This window comes from Eptatretus burgeri, chromosome 18 (assembly GCF_056783735.1).
Source record: "Eptatretus burgeri isolate ZD-2024b chromosome 18, Ebu_testis_v1, whole genome shotgun sequence".
Taxonomy (NCBI): domain Eukaryota; kingdom Metazoa; phylum Chordata; class Myxini; order Myxiniformes; family Myxinidae; genus Eptatretus; species Eptatretus burgeri.
Window position 1 is genome coordinate 16,931,531 of NC_140978.1, and position 11,498 is coordinate 16,943,028.

The window sequence follows — 11,498 nt, forward strand, 5'->3', positions numbered from 1 at the left end:
GACAAAGCCTGGTTGCAGCTACTTGGAGAGAGATTTCAAAATGACGTCATCAGATAAATCCAGCGCTGCACACCTTGCTGCTTTCAAAGTGCTCTGTGACAATCCATGCAATTTTGAAGTATGAGGGTAAACTAGCAAATACAAAGTACAATCGAGCAACGTTTCCATTTTCTCTACCCCTTATAAGGTGGGTGGAGGAGGGGCTCTGTGTCTGGTAAGTGAACTCAGAAACCATGTTGGATGCAGAGACAGGTGTAATACCTCTGCGTAAGCGTATCAAACCTGAGAATTCCATGGTGACAATAGGTTTTCCTCGGTGGGCTCACCGCTCCATGAAGGAGAAGGGAGGAGGAGATTTTAAGCCATTTTTTAGTGTTTTTTCAAACACGATTCCACAACACAAAATACACTACTACTATATCTCATGTGAAAGGTTTTTACAGGCAAGGGGGCATTTTGGCAAAAAAAAATTCCAGAAGGGGGTTACTCCCAACATGGGACAGCACTTATTTTGCCCCCCTCTTTGTGGAAGCATCTCAGACTTGGGAATAGCATGGCAATATATTTTTGTGGGGGTGCCCCACATGTCCATACTCCTTTGTCCATACTCCTTTGAGTATGGACATTTTTTAGCATTTCAAATCATGCTGGATTACAAACAGAACAACCCAATGAGAATGGGTATCCAGCTCATCGACATACATGGAGCTACTCATATGGAGTCGTCTACTTGCTTAGCGAAAGATGTGACTGTGCAATACGAGTTTGAAGGCAGCATGATGCCTGTGTCGAGGAAGAATTGTAGGAATACTCAGGAGATAAGGGTTTCACGTCGATTATAGTTCCCCGCTGTTGATCGAACGCCGCACCTCACTGCATTTCGCACCCGCTTCCCAAGCTGGATTCTAGAGAACTCTTTGATGTCATCAGCGATCTCTTTCATACAATGATAAAGAAAAACGTATTTGCATTGTCTGGAGACTCGTCACACAATAAGAGCTCTAAGCAAACATCAAACAATTTCCTTGTGACTGCAATAAAAAGCGACAGCGGTCTGCAGGAAGATTACAAGAAATGTATTTTTCAGTTATTTCATCTTGGTTAATTGGACACAACACTTTAATATTCGGGACACTCGATTCGTTATTAACACTGACCACCTTGAGATGTGTAAGCCATATAAAACACCGCGCTCTTGACGCTCATTGAAATGAAACCAGGGATTGTGAAGTTAAAAGTGGCACCGAATATTTTGATGGAAAACAGCAAGAACACACATTAGTTCAATGCATGTAAATGTGCCTTTCAACCACCGTGGAATTCCCACGCACAAACGCGTAAAGCAAGCAAGATAATACAGCACCCTTAATCCTCAAACCAACGTGTTGCAGTGAAACTCCACAGATTGATGATTAAAATTCTACGGGATGAATGTTAAATGTTTATTTTTTTTAATGCACCTAAGTATGAGTTTCACTTGGCAAAGCGCCATCTGTCTTCGTCCCACCAGGAATGAGCGTAACCACTGGCGCATCCCCTACCGCAGTGCCACTGTGGCTAACGTGAGCACTCGACCACAGAAGGGTGATCCCAGGCTCGTGGTCAACCAAAGAACACCACTAGGATTCGGAGTTAGCCATTTTGGAGATGCCATGTGGACATAAGTTTCGTGTTTCCAAAGTGCTCGGCATCTACTGGCAGCAGAGGCTGCTTATCTTTAGCACGACGAGATTGTCATCGACAAATGAAACTATATGAAAAATAAAATATGCTCCTAGAATTACCTTTGACACCGTTTTAAAAAAAAAACTTAGGATGTCCATTCTCTTTGGTCTACATTTTTCATGGGGTATCACTATGGACTGTAAAACAAAACATCTAGGATCACATCAGCATTCGCATTCACTGTTAGTATACCAACTAGAAAAGGCCACAGCTTTGAGATCCATTTAAAAGCAAAATACCCATTTGACGAATGTAACAGCATGTCTCAAAGATCACAAAGACAAACCAAAAAAATAAACTGTACATGGTTCTGCACACACGTAACAATTTCCATCGTGGAGCCATTTAGCATGTTTAACATATCCGCGGAATATCCTGCAGCCTGGCCATCTGCAGCTGGAGAGACATGCTCTTCTGTCACCGTGATTTGTTTTCAGTAACAGTCTGCTGTTAAAAGTAGTCACTTGCGTCTGCACACTCTTTTGTTTTTTTTCCTTCACCTTCTGTATTACTCTAACATACCTCACCCATTCCTCCACTGCTGTAAGAGCAGCCGATTACTAATCATTCATGACGCAGTTTGCTTCAGTGTCTGCTTACGACCATCTTTGTTACGATGCTGAATCACGGAGAAGTTGCTCAATCTCGGCCACAACCTCAGTAGCGTCGAGAATCTCCCGCATCTTACGGCAAGGTTGAACAATCACAGGATTTGCTGACACCTCGTCAGCTTCACCCTCTTCCAGCTCCGAGAAGGCGGGTTCAGGAATGGGTGCCAGTCGTCGGGGGAAAGACATTGAGGAAGACAGGGGCAAGTTGTGTGTTTGCGAAGGGCTGCAGGAAAGTAGTGAGGGTACAGTGTTGGAGCCTTCTTGGGCTGGTGACCCACTACTGCCATCAGCAGGGAAGGCTGCTTTCCCTGTGGAATCCCCATGCCGTGGAGAACTCTGACTACCAGCAGTCGACACGGCTGGTGAGAACCTTAGCGTACTTGGCCTGGAACCAAGCTGGGGCCAGTCAGCTGAATATCCACCACCTGTGTTATTTATCAGGTTGGCACCAGTGTTTGTTGCCACAGACGTGTCCATATCATCTTTGCCAAACGTAGAAAAAGTACGTCGAGGGAAGTCACAGCGGTTGGGTGTAGCACCGGATGCTCCACAACCCCTATCCACAGCTCCCACTGGGGATGTAGAAAGAAGGACAGCTTCACGACAAGGAGCAATGCATGGCCTAGCCTCTGCAGAAGCAAAAGTTGGCATCCAACAGCGATCTGAGTGACCCAACACCTTGCAGTCAGGTGTGCAGTTTGAATGCACATCTCCTTCTCCTGCCAACATGTAGCCAAAATCAACACTTAAAAACTCACTGTTATACAAAATTCTGACTGAGTATAATTCTTCCTGGCAAAACCCATCTCATTCTAGCAAGGCCCTCAATACATTCAACCCATGGGAATCACAATGATAATCTGGTTGCTGCCGATAATGCGACACGCTCTCCCTGGGATTAGATGTTTTTATGTCTTCTGACAATGGGGACTCCTGAGATTCCACCTATCAATTAGCATTTATCTTGGGAAAGGATCTGCAATTAAACAATCTTGTCTGGAAATTCCTGTCCACATGTGTATTTTGGGTCTTAACACGTTCGGGTCCTGCAAATGAAGCCACCTTTGAACTGTGCAATGCGACAGGTAGAGAACACAATTAGGGACACGCAGCAGCTGCTGGGAAATAGCTGCATCCTCCATTATGTGGAGGAGAATGAGAGAAGTCAGAAGGAGGAGAAGTGCAAAAATGACCCCAAATTTATCAAATTTGGACCAACGAGGTGCTGACCTGCATTTGAAATGTCTTTAATGGCCCAACGCCGTTCCTGGCAGATATCGGTATCGGAAATAGGCCGGCTCCAATATTGAGTGCCAGAATGGAAAATCTAACAAGGCGTCACACACTCTCCTCTACTGGTTCCATTGACCAATTAGTTATTGATTGTTATATAGGAAGTGGAACAATACAAGTGCATTACAACAAAAAAAAAACCACTTGATTCAGTTTCATGACATATTAAGAGTGAAAAGATTGCTGTTTCAGAGTAATAAGTGATACACTAGATAAATTTGTCAAAAATCCGCTAAGTACACATGCACCTCTTCCCATGGTCTGCGCTGCTGTTTGCACAGCGTTTGGAGAACGAACTGTCCATAAGCAATGATTGCTGTGCATTTTGGATTATAGGACAGAAGCGTAATTATTTATAATTGCTGTCTGCTGGGAATACACCCGCATGCATTTGTTACTGGGTGGCGTTTCTGCTTTAATTGTCACACCGTAGCTACAAATACAGCTGGATAAAAGGAGATCACACCAAAACGTACTTAGAAAGAAATTCTGTCAATGATGTTGCTAAATTTCAAAGAACATCCGATTATATTCAGAACCAAAACCAACACCAAATAACAAGCTGCTATAAAAATGAATATCAAGAATATCTGTGTAGTCACATTGCCTCGGGCAAAGCAAAATATCTCTGGGTGCGAGTGAGTGTCGCACTGAAAGTGAACCAATTTACCTGGTGGAGAACATTTGCACTTCCTTTAAGTAATTTATATCACTTCCCAAACAAGTTGAACAACATTTATAGGATCGATTTCACGCTGTGAAATAACCTAGTTAATCTTGTCCTACACAACCTCTGAAAGATTCTTGTGGTTTTTATTTTTTGTGTCCTGCCAGCAGACTCCTATTAGTATAAATCGGATTACAAGATGGCATAAATTATGCTCTGTAAATCTGGCCGTTTTCCACTTTCCTGCTGGCGTCCAATGCGTTGGCATTTTAATTACGAGGAAAAAACTGCAGGGGTTGAACAGTGATTGAAGACTCAGGGGTTGAGGACTCTCACAGGCAAGTAATTGCAGTGTTTGAGGGGATGGTGCCTCCCCCTCACATTTCTTGTGGTCAAAGAAAATGGAAGGGTAAAGCTCAATACATGGGATTACCTGGGTGGGTCATAACAGGTGTCTATAAAGTTAGATGGGAGGAAGTGAGGGAAAAGCCACGAGGAGCATTTTGAAGAGCATGGGAATGGGTCGTACCTTGGTCATCTGGCATGACTGCACCAGGATCTTCGGCTAGTTGCTGCGCTATCGCTGCGTCTCTTCCCACCATTTCATTGTATGAGCCCCGTGTTGTATCCTGGTCGCTGTCCCCGGGATCGCTGTCTCCATGACCGCTATCCTTGAAGCTCAATCTGTCAGCTTCTTTAAAAGTGTGGCTGCCAAAGATATTCACCCAGCCCCAGATACTAGTGAGCTAATTAATGATGCTCACCACATCAGGATTATCAAATGCTTGAGGCTGATGAAAAATAAAAAATCTTAACTGCACAACACTGGATGTGTTCTGACTGTCAATACATTATCAGAGGATTACAACATCAGAATCAAAGTATGCTCATCTTACATCAGTGCAATCCTCTAAAACATTAAATTTGGCCATTGATGGCAACATTATTCAGAATGATTTGTATCTTGTCAGACACAGCCACACAAAGAACAGGGTTGGTCGTTTTTATTTTTATTTCTTCAAGGACAATAGATTAGGAAGGAGCTCTTTTCATCCATATATGGGTCAATTAAGTCACCTATCATGATGAAGCTGAAAGCACCGACTTCTGAATAGTGGAAACAACTTAAAAACACAAACAGGAAACTAGAAAGCCGGTATATGTGTAGATGGTTCACATGAAGGTAGAAAAACCTATGAAGACCGCAGAAAGATGTCATCGTGAAACAAAAAAATAATTAATTAACATACGAGATTAAAATGGGCCACACTCGATAAAAACAAATAATGGGATCGATCTCTTAGGTACACATGCTACCTGTATAGATATAATGAGGATTGGTAATTATTGATCAATCAATTTCTTATCTCACGCTTTTCATTAAAAATAAAAATAAATGCTCAAAACTACAAAAAAAACACATGATAAATGAGTTTTGCTTGAGGGACATTTTGGATTACGAACCAATGACAGAATAGTGATTGGATTGAAAGCCAAATTCAATCAAAGCATCAAAGAATATTCAGAAGCTGTGAACAGCTGTTGTGTTGCGCAGAGTCATGCATTGTGAAAGTGAAGTACAAAATCATTTTGGGGGTTTTTTTTGGTCAAATGAAGGAGGAACTTGAGTGCATGGCTAATTGTTGGTTCAATTGGCAACATACCTCCTTGACTGCTGCCTGTTCGGCTGGTTCGTCGGTTCCAGAAAGTATCTGGGCCTCTGAGAACAATGAGATGAGAACAAAAACATGCATAGAAAATTAGCAAGGGCAGCAACATTCATCTACACATATACAATAAGTCAATAGCACATCTCATCAAAATTTCAATGAATTGTGTGCATGATGTATACGCACAAACACTCCCAGAGGACATTTTATAATATCTGATTAAAAAAGACACACGTCCGAGTGAATCAACGACATTTAATTGAGGCGGCTAGAGTTACATGTATTCCAGAAAAGTCACCATAATTTTCCATCGTGTGGGATGTTGGAGAATCGGTTGGGTCTTCACAACAGCAGCTATTTATTGCAGGTTCAAAGTATAATGACAATGGCAAGAACTACCAATTTTGTTTGAAATAAAACAATACCATTACAGCAGGATTTGACATCAAGACCTCTAAGACAAACCGGTAGTGCCATGACCAACGTACCAGTTCAGGTACAAAGCTTTCACTTTTACCTTTTACAAGAGATTGCATTCAAACATCACCTTTGATCAGTCAACATCGTAGATACACTTACACTATTTCCTATTGTCATGTTCCCCAAGCTGCAGCAATTCAAAATCAAGCAGAGTGCTATTATTGGACAATGCTGAAGCAACTCTTCTCTTTCAGAACAACCTACGTCAACACCTTTTATATTCAACGCAATCCAATATAAAGGCAATTTTTCGTAAATACATTATTCGAACCTGACAATGATTAATGTAAGAAGCAAGACTGACAATATGAAAGCCAGGAAGTAAAAATAATGCAGCAATATTAGGAAAATGATTTTTACTGCAATATATAAATAAATATATACATGACAAATTCTATACTATAATCATACATGACTCACATAATTCATATTGAATTCGCATGGAATATTATTTTATTTACCTGTGCTGGAGCTGGGGGAAAGCCACCAAGAAGAAGGTCAGGTTGTCTTGGTGCTCCATTGAGAGCATGGCAAGGGAGAGGTCGACGTGGTGGTACAGCAGGGTAGGGAGTCGTTGCCTTGCAATAAAGACCATGTTGTTCTGTTGGGGTCTCTTCAGAGCGGCTGGCACTTCCGCTCGTCTCAGATGGTAGGAAGGATTGATATTCATAAGTGTGCAGCGATATCACGGAGGCATAGTCAGCATCTGGTGCTGCCTTTGTGGTCATGTCAAGCTCTCCATGGGCCAAGTTGGCATCGGCTTTGCGTGGACTTGGCTGACCACTGGTTTCTGCTGCTGCCCGGCAGTTATATGTACGCATTTCCTTGTTCTCACGCTTGCAGCGGACGGCGATAAGTACCATGGCGATGAGAAGGACACAAGAGACAGCTCCCAGTGCAATAATAACGATGAATGATGTAGTGAAAGCACCGTCGGAGGACCTTCCCGCATCCTCATAACCTGTGACCCCACGCGCGCTTCCTCCTCGAGGAGCAGCAGTAACTAACACACGTATGATTGCGGTCGCAGTGAGTTGTGGCTCTCCATGGTCATTCACGAGCAAAATCAGCTCGTGGTTGGCCTCACTGAAGGGTAGTACCCCTGTGGTCCTCAGTTCACCACTCTTGGCGCTGATTTTAAACAAGGCAGGCTCCTCCGATTGAGCCAAACCAAAGGTCAGTTGAGCATTTTCACCTTCATCTCCATCAGTAGCATGAACAGTGGCTACAAGCGCACCCGCTGGACTCCCAGGAGCGATGTACACATCTGCCGTGTCATTGATGTCCAGTGAGGGCTGCACGATTGTTGGAACCTCATCATTGGTGTCTCCTACAATAAGTGCAACAGTTGCGTCTCCATGGAGTGGAGGTGTGCCATTGTCTTGTGCTTGTACGTGGAAATCCATGCGGTGCGCATGTTCATAGTCAAAGGCTCGAAGAGCATACAATGCACCACTTGCAGGGTTTATGGACACGTACGTAAAGACAGACATTCCATCAATTTGCGAGTCCACGATGGAGTAAGCTACACGTGCATTTTCTCCTACGTCTTGGTCGAGTGCACTAACAGAGCCCAAGTATGCTCCTGGAATGTTGTTTTCTGACACATGGAATTCATACAAAGAACGAAGAAAATGGGGGGAATTGTCATTCTCGTCCATCAAACGCACAGTAAATGTTTTGGCAGAGACTAGAGGCGGAACACCCCCATCCCGCACCAGAAGAGTTAAGTTGTACTCGGACATGCTCTCACGATCTAAAGGGCCTGCAGTGACAAGCGTGTAGTCTTCTCCGCCCTCCGACGTACGCAAGGCAAATGGAGGTCTTTCACCCTGCAATCCCGGGCCTTCTAACGTGCATGCCACTCGGCCATTAGCACCCGAATCTTTGTCCGTAATACGCACGAATGCAACAAAAGCGCCAGGCGTTGCACCTTCGGACACCGAGATGTAACTTTCACCATTTTGTGCTAGCGTTAAAACGTGAATGTCTGGTGCATTATCATTAACATCCAACACCTGCACCAGCACTTCTCCATGCACCGGAATGGAGTTGGGACCGCGGTCACGCGCTTGCACATATATCTCATAAGAGCTCGCCTCCTCGTAATCAAGCACACCACGCAGGGAGGTCTTTCCCGATCGCGGATCCACCTGGAAGAGTTGGCGGACACGCGGAGATACGTGCGATCCGAGGGCATAGACAACCTCACCATTAGCGCCCTCATCTGGGTCAGTAGCGTTCAGTTGCAGCAGAGTAGTACCTACGGGAGCACTCTCACGGATGCGTGCAGTATATACAGAGTGATCAAAGGTGGGAGCATTGTCATTCGAATCCAGAACCCTGATAGTCAGCATTGTGGTGCCAGTACGCGGAGGTTTGGCTCCATCCGTAGCAGTGAGCATGTAGCGGTGTAAGGCCTGAAGTTCACGATCCAGAGGTTGCCTGACTACGAGCTCCGGGGCACGAACTCCACCCGCAGCTGCCTGCACATCCAGTGAAAAAACTCCATCATCAGGCGAGAGTGAATACCCACGCAATGAGTTTGCTCCCGCATCAGGATCAGAAGCACCTTCAAGCAGGAATCGGGTGCCCACAGCAGCACTCTCTGTGATTTCAAGAAGAGTGCTGTCTGCTGGGAACAACGGAGCATGGTCATTTATATCCAGTACATCAAAGTGCACTCGAACCAACTGTAGCGGCTGATCCAGCACCGCCTCAAGCAGAAGAACACACGAGCTAGTGCCAGTAGCTCTCGGACAGACGGATTCACGGTCTATCTTGTCTTGGATACGCAGTTCGCTGGTCTGAGGGTCAACACTCAAAAAGGCAGACGCATTGTTCCCAGGAAGGCTGCGGAAATGACGAGCCTTCATCTCTGTTGGGCTCAGTCCAAGGTCCATGGCGAGGTTTCCAATGAGAACTCCAGAGGATTCTTCCTCGCGCACGGAGTAGCGCAGCTGAGATGCGTGAGCCGCAGCCGCACATGCTGGACCCGTAGCGCAGAAGAAGCCACACAGGTAGAGTGTCAGGAGGCTTGCGAGCCGAGACGCAGACATTCTCCCTTCCTTCTCCTCCTCCTCTTCCTTTCTGGACGCGCTCGCACTGCGCCAACTGTAACGGTATCCACAAGATGAGCTTGACCACTGCGAGGCACTGTCGATGTACCTCATTCAATGGAAGCCAGTCAAATCCTCTCTCTCTCTCTCTCTCTCTCTCTCTCTCTCTCTCTCTCTCTCTCTCTCTCTCTCTCTCTCTCTCTCTCTCTCTCTCTCTCTCTCTCTCTCTCTCTCTCTCTCTCACTCTTTCACACACAAACAAACACAAAATCTGATGACACGCAAGAGACCGTGTGCTCGAGCTGTAGCTCCCACCGCAGCCTTTCTCTGTGCACACAGCACAAGTTGACCTTGGACAACCACCTTGGTTTATCTTCTTTTTAACAGCAAACTTTTTTTTCACCCTCACTTCCAACGAGCCGCTGAGGCTAAATTACGCAGTCGACTAAGTCCGGCAGAGAGAAGCCTGTTTTGTCATTTACAAAACCGAGAAGCGGAGCGAGGCGAGGCCAGCGCATGGCATATCGACTAATGCTGTGCAATGGTGTGGACGGTCTCCGCAGACACCTCTATCCCTCATTCCTGCTGGGATATTAATGTTTGAAGCGCACACATTAAGCACAGTTCTTCTTCCGCTTAAGCACATCAAGTCCGTCTCATTGAAATGCGCTTCATCGCGTAGTCGTTCAATGGGGATGGGGGGGGGGGCCCAAGAGGGCCGTTTTGTCCAAGAATATAGAGAGCCGAGTGAGTTCACAGACTGAATGAATCGCCACTCCGGGCATTAAAGCGCACTCGGTTTAGCGGGCGCTATCGACGTCTTTGACTTCTGGTCCTCATTAACACCCATTGTTATGACGTGTGTAAGAGCGCGTGCTCCACTCGGTCAGAAATAACAATTAGAAGGCAAGTTCATTTAAACGTCAACGTCCTCAGCGTGGAGGCTTTTAACCTTTTTGAGATTCGACTAGCGAGGTGTTCTACACCTTGTCTACTGGCGAGAAATCTGCCATCAATCATTTCCATGTACATTTGCCACGAGTGTACGGGAGAAAAAAATGAATAAAAATAAAAGATGCCAACGAGCCTCATTCAGCCAGGCATGATCATCCAGTGTTGCTCATGGATGTGCATGGACCTCGCGGGTCTACTCACTGGTCTGTCCAGTACCCCACTTCACGAGCATACAGAGAGAGTGCCGTGTCCCTTCCTCCGACCAAGCCGTTCCACCGTCCTTCCTCGGACAGCCGTTGTGGACGGTCTTCCGACAGACAGAGCGAGACGGACTACCCACTATACCTTTGTTTGTTTTCTTAGACAAACCAGGCAAGCGTCCTCCCGCCACCTGACAGCGCCTCACTTGCAAGTGAGCCTTCGCGGAGGGAATTCAAATCGAGATGCGCCGTGCGAAGTGTTTTAGCTCACGGCTCCAGCCTATAGTGGCAGAACGGTCTTGCAGGCAGCCAATGAGCGACCACCGTCTGATTGAAAGCCCGCCTACTTTTGTTTTCCACGCCTACTGGTACCGCCCTCTCGCTGCACTGCCATCTGTCACTGCGAGGGCCGATTGTACGGACGAGGTTCGGGTGAGTGATGAATGGGAATGCGCACGGAGCTGCCACCCGGTGTCGCATCGAAAGGATGTCACGTTTCGGACAAAAACTTTCCCAGCATGCTCACTTACTTTTGTGTTCCAATGCAAATGTGTCCACACCAGACACAACATATATATATATATATATATATATATATATATATATATATATATATATATATATATATATATATATATATATATATATTTTTTTTTATTAGCCCGACCCACTCGACAGTCGTGTGCGCACGCCGAACGAGTTGCGCGCTTTGAGTGAGACAGTCACATAGTGTATGATTCATGGAAAGCCTGATTTATTGAATCATATTGCGACTACATAAATCGATTTCCCGATGGATCTGCGACACCGAATTGATACCTTGTCGAAAAGATTAGACC

The 11,498-nt window shown here is 45.4% G+C and overlaps 1 protein-coding gene across 1 annotated transcript; it reads right to left on the minus strand.

The window, feature by feature from the left end:
- Positions 1-1,038: 1,038 nt before the first annotated feature.
- LOC147008651 (protocadherin-10-like) lies at positions 1,039-10,920 on the minus strand. Its single transcript, XM_085864656.1, has 5 exons — positions 10,661-10,920; positions 6,908-9,560; positions 5,961-6,016; positions 4,826-5,004; positions 1,039-3,055 (listed from the first exon to the last, which is right to left on the minus strand). Exons 2-5 carry the CDS (start codon positions 9,503-9,505, stop codon positions 2,337-2,339), a joined length of 3,552 nt encoding a protein of 1,183 aa, XP_085720782.1. The 5' UTR covers positions 9,506-9,560; positions 10,661-10,920; the 3' UTR covers positions 1,039-2,336.
- Between the last annotated feature and the right edge of the window lie 578 nt (positions 10,921-11,498).